Genomic DNA, 17,548 nt, shown 5'->3' with positions numbered 1-17,548 from the left:
GGTCCTGTGTAGTATTCAGGGCACTGCAAAATACCAAACATGTGCTAACTCATTCACCTGTGAGTGTGTTGAGCTTCTTCAAGATTTAAATGAGACGGGGCTGGGAATGTGGCTTAGTGGTAGAGTGTTTGCCTTGCATGCATGAAGCCCTGGGTTTGATTCCTGGCCATGGGTACTGCCTGACCTCCTGCCTCATGAGGCGGTTGCAGTAATCCCAATGCCCATCTTGTTTTAGTGACGCTAAATGTCAGTGTGTGGCTTTCACATTACAAGAAGACAATTTTTTAAACAAGTCAGTTCTATCAAAGGAAGAAAAGAATGTTTAACAGTCCATGTTCCATTGCAGTATAGCTCTGGACAAGTTGCATTGCTGTTACCCAGGGAAAATTGTCAATTATAAAAATTGCACATTAAGATAGCAAATCACAATGATTACTGAAAGCAAATACATGGGCAAAAATATTGTTTTATTCTGATACATTCCTGGGATATGAGAAATCATAGCTTAACTTGTATCCCAGGGACAAAGTTTGCAATTGGAGTTAAAGGTGAAAAGCTTACTTATACTTTGAAGAGCTTGTTTTGCAGAATAAATTTTAGATGAGGATAATTAAACCACTTCTCAGAAAACCGAATCTGATTTCACTGGGCCTTTTAGTATATAAGATCTTTCATCAAGTGACTTTCATGGTCCTGATTGGAGCCCACTAATTATCCTAACCAGCTATTTTCATCGAGTGTGTGCCATGGTGTGCTGACGTGCATATACATCCCAGCTCTACATCCCAAAATGCTGCAATCAATATTAATGTACTCTAAATCACACTTCCATCTGTTTCTGAATTAATAAAAACACAAAATAGATGTCCTTATTTCCCTTTTTCTTTTCCTTTCAGCAAAACGCTTCAAAAGTTGCTCAGATACCGTCTCCATGGGTAGGCAATGGAAAGTAAGTATTTTACAAAAATTGCTTTTTCATGAAAATGAGTGAATAAGCCCCAAACATTTTGAATGGACAATTTGAGAATGAAGGTCAATTCCAAGACTATATTCTTTTTTGTGCAAATAGAATTCTAGCCTGGTTTCAGATGATGGAAAGACAGAAACGTTTAAAATGATATGGTTCCACATTCTCTCACTATTTGATGTTTAAGCCAAATTATGGCCATAAAAATATGTGTTAATGAGATTGCAAGCACCAAGCCATTTCAGGGAGGCTGGGTAAAGTTAATTCCACTGCAGTGATTTGTCAATGATTCACTCAGTAATGAAAGACCAATGAAATATTCATTGATATATAGTAAGTGCTGTTTAATAAAACGAAAGGCATAATAGAACTGAAAATGTGAAGCCACTTAGCCAATTATCTGAGCTTTTGTGGTGATTTTTATATTAATACTAAAATATCCTGACCTGAAATATGAAAGCATCTATTCTAATGTCAATCTAAGACTTTTTGCACTTGCCCAGGCTTGCAGCCTTATTTAAAGCCCTTTCTTCTAAGAGACTCTTTCAGGCTCCACAGCAATGCAGTGGGAGTTGGGAGGAAACATTGATCTGGACCTGAGAATTCTCTAAACCTACAGGATAAGCTATGTAGCATTATCCTTTATGATTGTTTTGCTATCTTTGAAATGAAAGAGGTAGATCTTGTATGGCCAACTAAAGAGATGAATCTCACCTCTGTCACCACCACAAACTGTCAAGGTACTTAGGTTCATTGGCTAATTTGCCTGTGTCTTGTCTGATTTTGAATCTCCAAGGTCCCTTCCCACAAGTAGTAGGAAGAGAAATTAAATGTCTTCTGTGACCAATACAAGTTCACTAATAGCTTGTTTTATGACTCAAAGCTGATTTTTCAAGTTTTCATCATCTCAGAATGTTCGCATATGTGATCAAGACACTTTCTTCAAGAGTAAAATAGTGTCCACTGATACTTTCTAAATAGATACAAAGCATGCTCCAAAAGCAGTGGGACAATGAAGTCTACTTAGAGATCATAAAAACGTTCAGCATGAAGGAAGACAGCCATTAAAAACTGCACATTAACTCAAGTACTATATTGAAAGAAAGCACCATTTAAAATGTTGAAATAGGTCTTAGTCTTTTATTAGTAAAAATGGGAAAGAACATTTCTCTGTGAAAGTTCAGAAAATAAAAATAAACATTGAAAAGCCAATAGAGAGCCATGATGTCTAAGCACAGAATGAAGCAAAGGATGGGTCAGGTAAGCAGCTATTAAAGGGCAACTTAGAAAAAAAAATCATGTTTTAATTCTGAAATAAAGAACTTAAACATATTCTAAACTTGTAAAGTGACATTAAAAGCCTCATGAAATGATGTTTTAAATCACCTTTTGTCTGAAGAAAGCAGACTCTTTTGTGAGGTATTGAGCTTACAATGGGATGATTCTGAACAGTCTACTCTATTCACTCAACTAATGCATCAAGTACATCTGTTCTTATACCAGACCCCATATGAGAAGTAGGAACACAGAAATGAATAACATGTTGTTCTGGTATCACAGAAGGGAAAATCTGTGGAGGGAGGTAACAAGTATAAATAAGCATGCTATGGAAGCACAAAAGAACAAGACAGGCTTTCCTGTAAGGCCTGAGAAGTCTCCTTGTTTGTAAACAAGTCTAGTTTACCAGTGAATGAGGATGGGAGGCCCTATCAAGGATCTTTCACAGTACCTTCCTGGAATAACACCTGCCTCTTGGCTATCTAGTGATTGGAGTAAAGGAGGTCCTGGCCATCTTATTTACAAACTAGAACACAATCAAATTTGTGGACAGATGAGAAGAGTTGAAAATATACTCTTAGGAGCTAGTGTCCAAGGCAACTGGGAAAAGAAAGTCGAGAAAACTAGTAGGAAAGAGAAGAAAAATTTCCTTCATATAGGTCAAGGATTAACAAGCTACACATTTCATTATTTTTGTCAGTCCTGGGGTTTGAACTCAGGGCTAGAGCATTATCCCTGGCTTCTTTTTGCTCAAGGCTAGCACTCTACCTCTTGAGCCACAGAGCCACTTCTGGCTTTTTCTATATATGTGGTGCTGAGAAATGGAACCCAGGGCTTCATGCATGCTAGGCAAGCACTCTACCACTAAGCCACATTCCCAGCTCCCACATTTCATATTTTGAGCTCTGTACAAGCAAGGCTAATGTCTAGGAAGACTGAAGAAAAAAAAATCACAGCACCATTACTGGTAAAATTCAAAGTATAAAATTAGTTAACAGTGCATTATGAAAATGTCTTGTTTCCATTTCTTGGAGTTCATTTTGATAAGCTTCATTTTTTATGGTCATATGCACCTAGCTATTTAGCTATTGTGAACGTCTGCTAAGAATATCATAGACATATTCTAGTTATTACAATGAGGGTCAACCATGTAGCTTGTGTTTCTTTGAGTTTGGCTTACTTCACTTAATGTGATTTTTTTTCCAAGTCTTTCCATTTCCTTATGAATGTGTCAATGTCATTATTTATGATTGGAGCATAAACCTCCATTGTGTGTGTGTGTGTGTGTGTGTGTGTGTGTGTCTGTGTGTGTCTGTGTATCACATCTTATTGACCCATTCATCTACTGAGCATCTACTGAGGGACATCTGGGTTGGTTCCATATCTTAGTTATGGTAAATAAAGCTGCAATGAATATGGCTGTGCTAGTAGCTTTAGTATGGTCTTGTTTGTGGTCATTTGCCTAGGAGTGGGGTTACTGGGTCATAGGGAACCTCTATGTTCACTCTTTTGAGGAACCTCCACACTGCTTTTCAGAGTGGTTGAACAAATTTACATTCCAATGAACAGTGTGGTAGTATTCCCTTTTGGCCACTTCCCTACCAGTATCTGTTGTTATTAGATTTCTTGATAATGGCCATTCTAACTAAAGTGAGGTGTAATCTCAATATTGTTTTGATTTGCATTTCTTTTATGGCCAGAGATATTGAACATTTCTTCATGTGTCTATTGGCCATTCTTATTTACTCTTCAGAGAAGTCTCTCTTTATGTCTTATATATAATGTGGTTGTTGATGCTTATCAAAATAAATTCCAAGAAATGGAAACAAGAAATTTTTATAATGTGCTATTTGCAGTTACTTCTTTATTCTTTCTTTTTTCCCTTTGGTTTTTACCCTGAAGCCATTGATTTTGACTTCTTAACTCTTTTTCTTGTATATAAATTTAGCTGGTTTTCAGAAGGGAAAGAGAATCACAAAAATGGTGAGAAAAAGGATAAACCAATGCAACCGTGTTACTCATTAGATTACTCACAGTTACTCAATACTAACCATGTTACTGACTTTGTTCAAGTTGGAAATGAACTTTACAACATAGGGGAGAGGGGAGTCAGGGGTGGGAGCAGTGGGAGAAAATGAGGGAGAATAACACGGTTGAAAAAGAAATGTACCCATTACCTTACTTATGTAACTAACTCTTCTGTACATCACCTTTACAATAAAAATTTAAAAAAGAGAATTAGTTAAGTACATTTTTTGAAAACCAAGTTCATTTATGCATAGAATGAAATTCTTTTAAATACAAATTTTCTTAATTAGAGTTCAAATTTAATTATCACTCTCATCAAATATATTGCAAATTTAATCTTCTCCAACAATCTGTAACTCAGAAGCCCTATAGGAATGGGAGATGATCTGAATTGAATTTACAGATCCATAATGTTGAAAACTGAAAGACATGATATACAGAATTTACAAACCCTGGACAATAATCTCAAGTCTCATGGAGAAATAATAAAAAGAAATAAGAAAAGGAAAGAAACTGACTTTTGAAACAAAGAGGCCATTGGAGGCCTTCAGAAGAGCTATTTCAGTAAGCAGAAAAGTGTTGGTACTGTATTGAAGGTATAAGAAGGGATGTCTCCACATTTTGAAGACATTGACCAGTCTAAAAAATGAAAAGTATCGTAGTCACTGAAGAGATCATTCAGATCAAGTAAAAAAGAAAACAACTCCTACCCCAGGCACCAGTGGCTTTCATAGTAAACTTTAATGCTTGGGAAGTTGAGAGTAGAGAGATCATAGTTTGTAGTTAAACTGAGCAAGAAAAGTTCATGATCTCCTATTACAATAGGGGAGCAGATGAAACTAGCAAAAGTTAACTCAGAGGTGTGGCACAGGTGTTATAATAACAGCTTAGCAAGTACAGTGCCTAAAATTTAGATCCTAGTCCCATAAAAATAAGTAAAAATCCACATACACAACATACTTATAGAGGACTTTTGCTGGTAGAACACAGATGACATATACAAACCTGACAGAGTACTAATAAAGAATCAGTGTGAATGTGGAAGATGAACGAAGCCAACTGAAATATTTACTCAAGTGCATAGTAATATGGATTAACATAGTAGAGTAGAAGAATAGATTATGGAGGAAAATAGATTGGCTGTCAAATCCTGGCTCTTTGCGTGATTTTCTGTGTGACCTCTAGGAAGGAGCAGAACTGCTTCTCCATTTTATTGAGTACCTACTGCATATAAGACACAGTGCCAGGCTCTTGACAATCCCCAGGCCTGTGCTATATAGATTTCTCTCTTTCTGCCATGTAGAGCACATTTTATGAAGTGGATACTAAATAATATTGACAAATCATTTGTAGAGCACGTTATATGAAGTGGATACTAACGGAATAATATTTACAAATCATTCACTTAGTTAACTGGTATGTATTGAATACAAAATATGTAAAAAGCACTGCTCTACATGTCGTGGTAGAGTGTAACACAGAACATAATATTAAAAAAATGTCCCTGACTCCACTAAGGTTATATTCTGTTGGGATAACAAAAACAATTAAAAAATTCATGATATGACAGGGGGTGGTTGGTTCATGCTTGCAATCCTAGCTACTTAGGATGCTAAGATCTGAGGATTATGGTTCAAAGCCAACCTGGGAAGGAAACTCCATGAGACTCATCTCCAATTAACCACCAAGAAACTGGAAGTGGAGATGTGCCTCAAATGGTATAGTGCTAGACTTAGGCAAAAATGCTCAGGGATGGTACCAGTTGCTACAGTTTGAAGCTGTATATTTTCAGGGTTGTGGCTGTGCTTCAGTACCTGCTCAAGAAATGAATGTACATGCCATTGGCCAACACATACATTTGACTTGAACGAGTAGCAATCACATGTGCTAAAATGCTGAAGTGCTACTGACTGGCAAGTACAGAGGTAGTGTGAGAATTCACCTTCCCTCTGACACCACAGCATGCCAGACCATACATACCATTGGCAGAAATGTCTCATGTGGCTGTGGGCACAGTCTGTGCCAATCTGCAACAGGCTTTCAGCCATTAATTGTTCCCACTGCTCATAGAGCCAGTCAGTAGCACTTCAACATTTTAGCCACAACCCTGAAAATATAGAGCTTCAAACGCGAGCAACTGGTATGGCGGCTGTGAAAGGCGGAATGAACCAGGGCCCCTTGATTATTTGCTTGGATAGTTTCCTTCTATCATACAAATTCTAGGAGTCCCAGATAAAACTTTCCCCCATTTTTCTTGCTTATTTACTTATCTTGTTTTTAGATACAGGGTCTCTACTGTGTTGCCTATGATAACTTCAAACTCCTAGCTCAGGGAATCTGCCTGTTCAAGTAGGTGAGATTACAGGTGTACATGACCCCACCTGACTCCCCATTTTTCACTTCCTCAAAGTATGGTGTCCTGGTAAAACAGATGAATTTTCCTAAAAGGGGATTTGAAATATGGCTGAAGGATGTAATTAATGATGGGTACACAATGCTGTCCTGTAACGGAAAGTCAGGGGATGGGAACGCTCATCCGGGAATCTGCGCTAGCCACGCCCTCTGATGGCGACGCCATCTTGGCTCCTGTGCTAGCCACGCCACTGGCGGCGCCACCATCTTGGCCCCGCGGTAGCCACGCCCTTCGCAGCACCGCCATCTTGGCTCCCACACTAGCCATGCCCCTCGCGGCGCCGCCATCTTGGCTCCCGCACTAGCCACGCCCCTCACGGTGCCGCCATCTTGATCCCTGTTCTGGCCACGCCCCTCCTCTCCTCCTGACCACGGCCCCTCCTCTCCCCCTGTCCACGCCCCTCCCCTGACCACGCCCCTCCTGTTCCCCTGGCCACGCCCCTCCTCTCCCCTTGACCACGCCCCCTCCTCTCCTGCTGGCCACGCCCCCTCCTCTGCCTGGAAATGCCTGCAGCAGGCCAACCTAAGCCCACACCCTGGCGGAAAATTAACCTCCATGCTGTGTACAGCCAGCAGGTAACTCCTCACTATCGATGTTAATGAAAATCTATGGTGAAAAACAGGTACTGCACAAAGTAGCAACTCTGAAGACTTCTCTTCACAAACCAGCATGGTGAACAGTCACCAATTAACAGGACACTTGTGTGCCATGTCTGAAAGACATCCAATTTCCTACATTTTTCCCACCTTCCCTAATACTGCTCCTTGGCAGGGAGGGCTTTTAGGAACTGTATTTTGCTTATTGTAATTGTACTTAAAACAAACTGTCACTGTTATTTCAACAGAACACTTCACTGATATTCCAATATTGTGCATCAACCGTTTTCTAACAGCCAGTAGCTGTTCTAGCAGCAGGTAGAGAAATCAGAGCTCCGACATGTTTCTCTCTCTTCGAAGCTGCAATACTTGTCAGATATAGTCAAAGTGAGCAGATCTAATGTCAGAGAAAGGTTCAGACACTGGTTTCTGGTATTTGGAACAAAGGTAGCAGTGTGCATGGAGCCCTCCATGATTGTCAGCAGCAGTGAGGATTTCAGGATTTTTAGAAACTGAGTAGAATGGGCTCATTCCAGTGTCTAACACTGCAACTGTACTTGAGTAGTGAGAGGATGTAGGTCTGTCATAATGATAATCTATTTCTATACCAGAGCCTCTGAAAAAAATTACAGGATATATTTATTATGGATGGAGCTATTGGAATGTGGGAACAGCTGGATTCTACCAGTTATGTTTTCCATACTAAAATTCAGTCTGACTACTGATAATCTGAGCTCTCAATGTGATGAGGGAGGCCTAGAACCTTACTATCACTCATCCCTGCCAATTTAACAAGGCATACCTTTTTCCCTTTTCCAGGAACACTCCATCCCCAGTGTCTCTCAACAATGTCTCTCCCATCAATGCGATGGGAAACTGCAACAATGGCCCTGTCACCATCCCCCAGCGCATTCACCACATGGCTGCTAGCCATGTTAACATCACAAGCAATGTGTTGCGGGGCTATGAACACTGGGACATGGCTGACAAACTGACAAGAGAGAACAAAGGTATGCTCATGTGTTGTACTCCCTGCTCACTGATTGACATGCAGTAACCTAGACTTGGAAGACGTGAGTTGTTCTTGCTAGCCTTGTATCATTCAGCCTGGTTTCCAGGTGTTAGATGAGAAGAGGTAAAGTCAGGGCTGAATACAGCAACCTATTTTTACTGAGAGGGTCAGAATTAAATCCTGAAATTTTGTTCTGTTTTAAAGTTTTAAGTAATCAGAACTGTGACGTTTGGGCAACTAGCTCTGCATTTCATTTTGTGATAAAGATTAGCACAGAGAACTAGAAGCAAATGCAAGAAGTGTGCTTTGCATATGAAGATGCTGTTGGCTTTTATTAAGTTAATTTTATTTGTTTGAGTGATAAGGCATATTCGAGGTCATCTACCTTCATCACAATGATCAACTCCACTTGCATACATGATGCATTTGCAACAAGGAGCAAAGCTCAGCTAATATTTTGTGTGTGTAGGCAGCAGAATAAATGATTGGGGTCTTGTTCATGGGAACACTGAAGATTTGTCAGAGAACAAATGCAAAGGCACCCTGCTTCACCAGAAAGTTACTCAGTAAACATCAGTGACTCATGCTGCACTGTGACCTTAGCTATTATGTTAAGTTATTATGAAAGCACACTTTTGTACAATCCTGGACATTCATGGGACTTGACTAATTGTAGCCCAGGAGTCATAAACTATCATGCTGCAGTCAACATGGGGAAAAATGTGGGCTTTTCTGGATCTGACTCCAAAAAGATGACATACAATCTGTAGTGGTAGAAATAGTTTTGTAGTAACGGGGAGATATAAGCTGCTTCTCTGATTTGAGCTTCATGACATGAGCTTGACCACGTAGAGGATGCAAGCCACCTATGTGAAGATGGAAGTTCCTATGCATTTGGCCAAGAAGGAATTGAAGGGCCTCCTGGCCCAACTGTTCTCCTAAGCTTTAGTGTCCTCAGTGCAAGGCAGTTCCTTCTCTTTCCATATAGGCCCCAGCATTATTATTCATCTTCTCACATCAAAGCATGCACTGTAGTCTCTCCAGTCCCTACCTGTCACTGTGCCACAGAACATCTGGGAAAACAGTCCCATTGGAGTAGGAAGGAAGGCTGAACATTTTGTACTAATTTAACTTTGCATCACGCCTGAGTCACGAACTACTTGAGAAACTTTCTAAGTTACTTCAATCCATGAATTACTGCCTAGTTTTTCACTTATATAATAAATACAATATGAATGATCATGAAGATGATGATGGTGAAACTACCAAGAAGGGAAATAGAGGTGGATGAAATATGTAAGCCATGTAGCATAATATATTGCATGGAAGATAGAAATCATACAAATAACTATCCCCTTTCTTTGTTCTGTAGCATTATGTATACATAATATATATTAAAAGACATCTCAAAATTAGAGACTTGGATACAGATCCTACCCACAAACTTATATGGACTCTGGGAATATGTACATATACTGGTTACATCTGTCTGTATCCCAGTTACTAAACTATTAGCCTCCTTACTTTTCACCTCTTGTTTATCCCTATTGTATACATGAAGAAACTGAGTTTCTAGCCGGTTCAGAAACTCACCTATGAGAGCAGAGCTCTTAATGTCTTCTAGAAGCAGGAACTGAATGTTGAAATACTTGACTCCACATTCTCAACTCTTAACCAATAGGGTGCACTGCAAGGTTAGAAGGAAGCAAGATTAGAAGCAGGTCCTCAGAGTCCTTTGGTATGATTTTGAATTCAGTTTTCTGAGTGATGGCAATTTTTGCCTTGTCTTCCTTTCTAGACATCTGAAAACTTAGAGAAAACTGACCTAAACAACCAGGCCTAAACAAGAGATCTGGAATTTCAGGCAAAGACATAGGCATTTTAAGATTTACCTAGTTATTTTGGTGGCACTTTGTCATATTTTCTATTGGTACCTTGAGGGCCATTCGATATTTATGGATTTTCTTTATAATTGCATCCATTTTCAAAACCTGTTAAAGTAATTCATTCTAAATTAACTACATGCCTTTTCAGAAGTGACATTGTGGTTATGCTGATGTTAGGGTGAAATGATGCTAATCTTGTCATTAGCACAGCCTGTCAAGGACTTGCTAAATTCTCTGCCTAATGTTGAATCAAAACAACTTCATTATACTACAACATAGAGGATTCATCCCACTAATGCTGACACTGGGTTTTCAGTGGACTAGAAAAAGCTTCCAGTTTGAAATATTCTGCTCACGGCCCGAGTTTCCCACACAGGTTATTTCTGATGTGCTTAGATTTGAGGATTCTTCTTACATATGGTTTGTGCAGACAGATCTGAGAACTAAGGAGCTTCTCTTTGGTAGGAGCCCAGCATGCCACTGTAGACAGCTGTGTACTTATACTTTCTCTATACAGTTGTGTCATGGGATGGATTAGATGTTGTCTCTCAGAAAGCTATTGCACAAGACGGTGGTGTCAAAATTGTCTAATGGTGCTAATGCTGTCCTTTGGTGTTGAGTCTAGCAGCTTTTTTTTCTACGTTCCCCAGCTACATACACTATTTCTTGAAGCCATCACTAAAATGTTCACTTGGGTGTCTAGATAAGGATGTCACAGAAACTTTTTACACAATTCCCAGAGAGCATTCAGACTCACACGAGGCTTATATTCATCCAACACTGACTAGGTCCTTTAATGTATTCCTTACTATTGTATTACCTAAGGAAATATTTTAGATGCCAGAAAGAATATACTTCTTTTAAAAATTACTTTTATTTCATAGTACAGGTTAAAAAGTATTCTATAATCAAATGAAGCTGATACCTGCTGAAGGAGCCCATATGTTATACATAGCAGGAATAATAAATGCATTGTTTTACTGAAATACCATCTGCCAAGCAATCAGGCACATATAAACCATGCATGGAAATTGCTTTCCAAGAAGGCCAGAGCATATACTAACCACTCTAACACCCACTAAATTTCCATCCTTCACCAGACCCAGACTTTTGGCCCTTAGATAGCTAGCACAGGCATGATTTCTTCATGGCTGAGGCTGCCTCCTCTGCTTCTTTTGAGGAACAAAAAGGCTCCAGCTACAGCGCACACTTGTAACCAAATATCAGACAAGCCAACTCAAGTATGACAAAGAAATTCCTAGTTACTTCTTAAACACCATAGAGAGTTCCTACACACGCATCTATCTCAAGGTAGACATTGTAACTTGCTATAAAACTAGTTAGTAATACAGCTTCTCATGACTGTACCTTTCCCCAAGTCACCCCGTAGAAATCAGCTGGGCACTTTTTTCTGGTCATAAGGCTTGAACTCAGAGCCTGGGCACTGTCCCTGGGCCCTTTGGCTCAAGGCTAGCACTCTACCACTGTGAGCCACAATGCCTCTTCCAGTTATTAAGTAGTTAATTGGAGATAAGAGTCGCATAGGAACTTTCCTGCCTGGGCTAGCTTTGAACCGTGATCCTCAGATGTCAGCCTCCTGAGTAGCTAGGATTATAGGCATGAACCACCTGTTCCTGGCTAGCTGGGCATTCTTATCCTTCCTATTTAGAGAGGTAGAGGGAGTTGCTAGGTACAAGAGGTCATTTTCTATCCCTAAATTAATTGGTAATAAGACTTACTAAATCAGATTCTTCCAAGAGTTATTTGGTTGTATGCTGATGACTGTATTTGCTATTCAGACTCACTAGCTTCATCCACATCATGCCAAGAAAAATCAGTAGACTCAGTTCATTTAGGCAAAAGGAAAATATATTTTCAATGTTATAGTACATAGAATGAAACACAGTTGATATCAGGTATTAAATGGTATGCAATGTCTGAAAGTGTCCTTTTGTGTATAAGCATTCTTTTCTAAATATAAATGTATAGCATATAATATATGCTTATTATAGAATATAAAATAGACTTGAATATATTTAAAGGTGTAAATTATGTATGTATTTAATATGTAAATATTCTTATATATAAACTGATATAAATATGTAGGCAAATGCATTTTATCTTTTTATGTATAATATACAGTGCTATATATATGTATTTAAGACAAATTTCCACAAGATTTTAATGTACTTCTGGAATATGCTATGAAAATGTATATAATGTGAAAACATATAACCTATGAAATATGAAATGATTTTGTAAAACTTACAAGGAATTAACAGATTTAAGCAAATTTTGTTTTATTAATCACAGCAATACAAATACATGCTTCTGAGTTCATTGGAGCTCAATGAAAATTAAAGTTATAGTGCTTAATATATATATGGAATTTTGTTTCTTTAGAGGGCACACTATAAATTTTGGTTGAATGAATGAACAGATGGATTAACACATAGATACTGTTCCAATGCATATTATTGTGGTTTCTCTACTTGATGCATATTTCTGAGGTATTATGTGAAGTACTCACCCAGGATTGCTCTGCTTTTCAGAATTCTTTGGTGATCTGGACACGTTGATGGGGCCTCTGACCCAGCACAGCAGCATGACTAATCTTGTCCGCTACGTTCGCCAGGGACTGTGTTGGCTGCGCATTGATGCCCATTTGTTGTAGTGGGTGCTCTCCTATATCTAGCATCACTGCCCATCACTCTACCTCTACCAGCGTACTGATGGTCACTGGTGGAACCTCAAGCATCTGGAATAGTTCTCTTTGGTTGCATTTGTTTTTATGTTTCTTTTGATACCTGTGAAAAACTGACGTCATTGTAAGTGGACACTACAACTTGAAAGCATTGTTATGTTTTATTACTTTTCAGTTGTTGATATGCATTTCTCAGATCCTGACATCTTTATGGAAATGATGGTCACTACAATATTCTTTTAAGTCCACACTACCCAACACAAAGAATGGGAAGTACATGTGACAATAGCAGGTTCCTGAGCAATGAAACAAGTGGTCTGATATGCCAATGAGAACTTGTACAAGAGGGGCCTGCAAAGATTTTCAGCAATAGCAAGGCCCCCAAACTACAGAATTATATCCAAATAAGAATGTATTTCAGAATCTACAAGTCAACTTTGGTGGTTCCACATATTACATGTTCAGGTGAGAAGTTTTGTTGTTAACCCTACCCCCAGTTAGATGTTATAGCAACATCATAAAATCAAAAGTATCAAGGGAAAAAAAAGAACACAGTGAGGATACTCCTGTGGCTTTTGTTAGAATCTTATTTCTAATTCCTTATTTTTGAAGAAGAGATTTTACTGATGAAAAGGAAGAGCAACATTTATTTTGACTACTTTAGGCATCAGCTGGCACAAATATTTTTGAACTCCACATACTCCAAATATTTTTGAAGCTTATATCCTCACCTGGAATCACTTTGTGCCAAGCTCTCCTTTTCAGGAGCAGTTTGGTGGATGCATGCCTTAGTAGCCAAAATGCTACATTTATCTTATGTTGGGAGATGAGACAGGTCTGGAAAATGTCTGACATGGAATTCACACCTCCGCCTCCTTTGCAGCCAGTAGGCAGGATTTTAAACTGTACTTTGCTCATATGTCTACAAGCAAAAATCAATTAATATTACTACCTAGAAGTAATAATATATAATTTGATTCTTAGAAGTTTCAGAACTGAACCTAACTTCCCCAATAATCATCCACATTTTCTATTTTTCTACACTTTTCTTTCACCTTTTTTCTTTTCCTTTTTTTTAGCTCATTAGCTTTTGAATGAAATATAAGCACTGATTTTTTAGTGTGAATAATTTCCATGAAAAGTCCAAAGAAAATTCCAAACTCTAAGCGGTTGTTAACTATAAAAAACTGACGCGGTAGTGCTTCACCCTGGAGCACTTTGCTTTGAAAGAGCCCTGAATATTGAGACCAATTCACCTAATTTGGGCCATTTCTTTATAAAATTATGAACATTTCCTCTCCTATTGATCCTCTCCACTCATTTATGCCCCTAAATATCACCATGTAAATATCATCTTTGGTGTTCCAGCCCATCAGAAGAATCCCACACTGTAGTAAACAATAGTCATGCATTAGTTACTTATAATTACCTGTTGGCATATAATTCCATGTAGCCTTTAATCTGCTGAATTCTGTTCACTGAGTTATGACCAGATGAATAATAGATATGCACATGAAAGATGCAAACTTTTATGATTTCTAAAGCAAGTCATGCAGATCTGGATGGGAGCAGCAGGCGATTACTCTGTACAATCATTGTCAAGGTTAGATATATTCTCAGTGCAAAAGAACCAGATATGAGCTCTGTTCTGGTCATCTTTGAGTCTAAAGCCCTTTGTTGTATAAGGTTGTGAAAGTTATACTTCAGTGGCTAATGCCGTGTTGCTAACATGGCTGATGGGAACATCCCACCAGCTTAACCCTGCACTTTTCATGCTCCCAATGTGGTTGAGCTTTATGTTTAGAGTCTCAACAACAATACTTACACTGGCACATACATGCACACAAACACATGTACTCACATAAAGTGAAACCTGAAGCTTTGCTCAGCCTCCTAAATGAGGAAAATGGAAATGTGAGAGATTCTGATACCCAAAGTGGGTTTCACATATGAAAATTAAACTGATGACTTTGCAGTGACTCAAGTTCTCTATTATCCGTGGCTTACCAGGTAGACTACCTGGCTATTACTTTATAATGGAGACTACTTGCTTGACTTGTAAGTCCAACCTCAACCATGATCTTAGACCATCATTGGCTTAGGAATAGATTCTCTTTGAAATTCAATCTCCAGTAACTAGAAATGAAAAGACTAGGGGCAGTTTCCCAAAGAAACAAAATCATTGCCCCATAGATAAAAGATTGATTGCTCTAATTTCAGCAGTGTGTTCTATCTACATACATACAGCAGGGAGGCAAAAGGATTTGCTGTCATCTGTGATGGCTGAGCATAAAGTGTGTGCAAAATCAGCAGCATGATTATCAAATCTGACAGTTGACCTCTGGAATATCACCCGATTACTTAGTAAACCCATTTTGATGTAGCTCAGAAACCAATTAAACATGGAGGAACAATTGCCTTTCCTATTCCTAGAAATAAGGTGCCATTTGTTTCATGACTATGGATTGTTGCTGGTTTTTAGGCACTCTGTTAATTACATTGTACAGGCTGACGTGCATCCAAAGTGTGCAGCTACTTGAGATTGAGGGATTGAGATGTTTTGTTATGTGAATCTCTTCAGTGTACCAGTTTGTGGGAAAGAAAAGAGATATGTGGATGGCAGTGAAAGATTGTGCCTCTAGACCTTGGTGGTAGCTTGGAAAGACATATCTTAAAAACATGTGAAGGTAAGGTAATGGGCAGAGTAACAGGCATTTCCATTTGAGCAAATATAAGGAATACTCTTCGCCCTGCACAGTGACCCAGGTAGGGCCACCACTATGCCTTCATTTGTCACTCAAGCTCCAACCACAAAGAGTATGACAAGTTTGTGTTATAATGTTGGCTTGGCTTTGTGTTTTTAATTAGTTTTGGATTTTTTAGTGGTTTTGTCATATTACTATCTGAGTTTGGTAGGTAGGGTTAATTTGAAAAGAGTTTACTAGTGTGGTCCTTGGGGTAGAATTTAGCTGTAAGCATGTTGTTAGCCAGCCCATAGACTGTTAATTACTTAATAATCTCATTGGGAAAGTACTAGTAGATTTATCTTCAGATGACAAAATTGGAAACGCAGATTAGATATTGCTCCTTTTAAAAGACTTCAAGTTGGGATGACTTGTATCCATATCTTCAGGACAAGTTGTGAAATTAGAAACCATTGGCTAAAATGTATTTTGTTGACTTTCCACATGGATGGACTTTCATTTGGACTTTGTATCACAAAATATACTGGATTTGGTCTGCATTGGAAAGATACTTGTTCTAGCATATCTTTCCTGAATGAGAACTTGTTTCACAAATTTGCATCCCAGCAACTCAAGTTGGAGTTGGAAGTTGCAAAGTATTTTTGAAGGCATACTTGATTGAGTTGTGAGAGGGAAGCCCCGATCTTACTTCTCAACAGACATGAGAAAATTCACCTGCATGAGTTAGCAGGTGGGAGAACCAAACTGGATCACTGGGTATGATTACTCAGTAAAGAATGAACTGTTTGCTTAGAGCAGCACTAGCCCCATTGAGAAAAATGTGTGGCAAAGTGAGATAGCTACACAATGTCAAACAAATGGGTCAATTCAGTGCCCTCAAATTCTATTCTGTTGGGGGGAAAATACTGAGCCAGTTGTTGGTGTTGTGTTACAACTGGCAGACTAAATTCTTTGTTGTCGTCGTTCTTGTTGTAGCTGTTGTTGTTTCTCATTTCCACTCGCACAGCCAGCCTTATTCTCATAATTAAACTCAGATTCATTTTCTCTTTGGTGTTAGCAAACTCCAACAACAGAAATGGCATCTGTGTATTGGTAATCAACATTTACTCTGGCAGGAGACTAAGCAGACAAGCTGGTCTCAGATATTAGTCCTACCATCTGATATTTCCAACGAAGGAAAAAGTATTAGCTCCCTTTCCATTCTCCTCCTCACAAATTCAGAATCCTCTTTACCAAGACCATCACATTTTCTCTGTAATCTTTCGACAAAAAAGAATACTGCATTGTGGGGAGGACACAGGGGGGTGGGGGTGGGGTGGGGGGGTGGGGAAGCCCCTGGAGGCCAGACTGCAGTTCATGCCCCTTCCTGCTTCTGAAATGAAATGTTAAAGAATCATTCATAGTGCTCACATTGGGTTAGGGGACCCTGAACTGCTTTTCAGATCCATGGTCAATCATTCTGAAATTGGAGCTTTGCTGTTTCATTAACTGTGCAGTGTAGACTAATGGTGTTTAATAAAAATCATTCAAAATTTCAAACTCCTTTGCCAGTGACCTCAATTTTGTTGGCTCTTTGATTGTATCAAAATTTGAGGAGGGAATGTGGAAGCAAAGGAAGCTGCTTAGGAAGTCCATGGCAAGATGCTGCAACAACCCCAGGCCTGCCTTCCTGCCAGCGAGCACTTGCTAGCATGCAGCAGCAAGCAGTGCACGCTGAGCACCGTGCTGTGGGAAACTTGCTGAAGAATGACCAAATGAATAAGAGAAGCCTTGTACCTGTAGGGGACTCACCATTCTCCAGTGTCCGCAGGAGAAAGCCAGCTGCCCTATCCTGGAGAACATTCCAGATGATTTACTACTTGGTTGTGTCCTATATCACTTGTGTGGCTACAAAACAGAAGTATCTCTGAAAGTAGAGCCCATAAGCAAATCCCCTCCCCCAGCCGGGATGCTTAGACT

The 17,548-nt window shown here is 39.1% G+C and overlaps 1 protein-coding gene across 9 annotated transcripts in view; it reads left to right on the top strand.

Annotated features, from left to right (window-relative positions):
• The window catches only part of Aff2 (AF4/FMR2 family member 2), a 471,554-nt gene extending 454,248 nt beyond the window's left edge, over positions 1 to 17,306 (top strand). For 8 of the 9 annotated variants that reach the window (XM_048336773.1, XM_048336769.1, XM_048336764.1 and 5 more), the window contains 3 exons: positions 897 to 949; positions 8,102 to 8,292; positions 12,733 to 17,306. In XM_048336773.1, coding sequence (XP_048192730.1) covers positions 897 to 949; positions 8,102 to 8,292; positions 12,733 to 12,854 — 366 coding nt within the window. In that variant the 3' untranslated portion in view covers positions 12,855 to 17,306. The remainder of the gene's footprint in view (positions 1 to 896; positions 950 to 8,101; positions 8,293 to 12,732) is intronic. The other variant, XM_048336766.1, reaches the window with a different exon arrangement.
• The last annotated feature ends 242 nt before the right edge of the window (positions 17,307 to 17,548 follow it).

Source organism: Perognathus longimembris, chromosome 28 (assembly GCF_023159225.1).
Source record: "Perognathus longimembris pacificus isolate PPM17 chromosome 28, ASM2315922v1, whole genome shotgun sequence".
Lineage (NCBI taxonomy): Eukaryota > Metazoa > Chordata > Mammalia > Rodentia > Heteromyidae > Perognathus > Perognathus longimembris.
The sequence above is the reverse complement of the archived record's forward strand: the minus strand, read 5'-3'. Positions and strand labels throughout refer to the sequence as shown.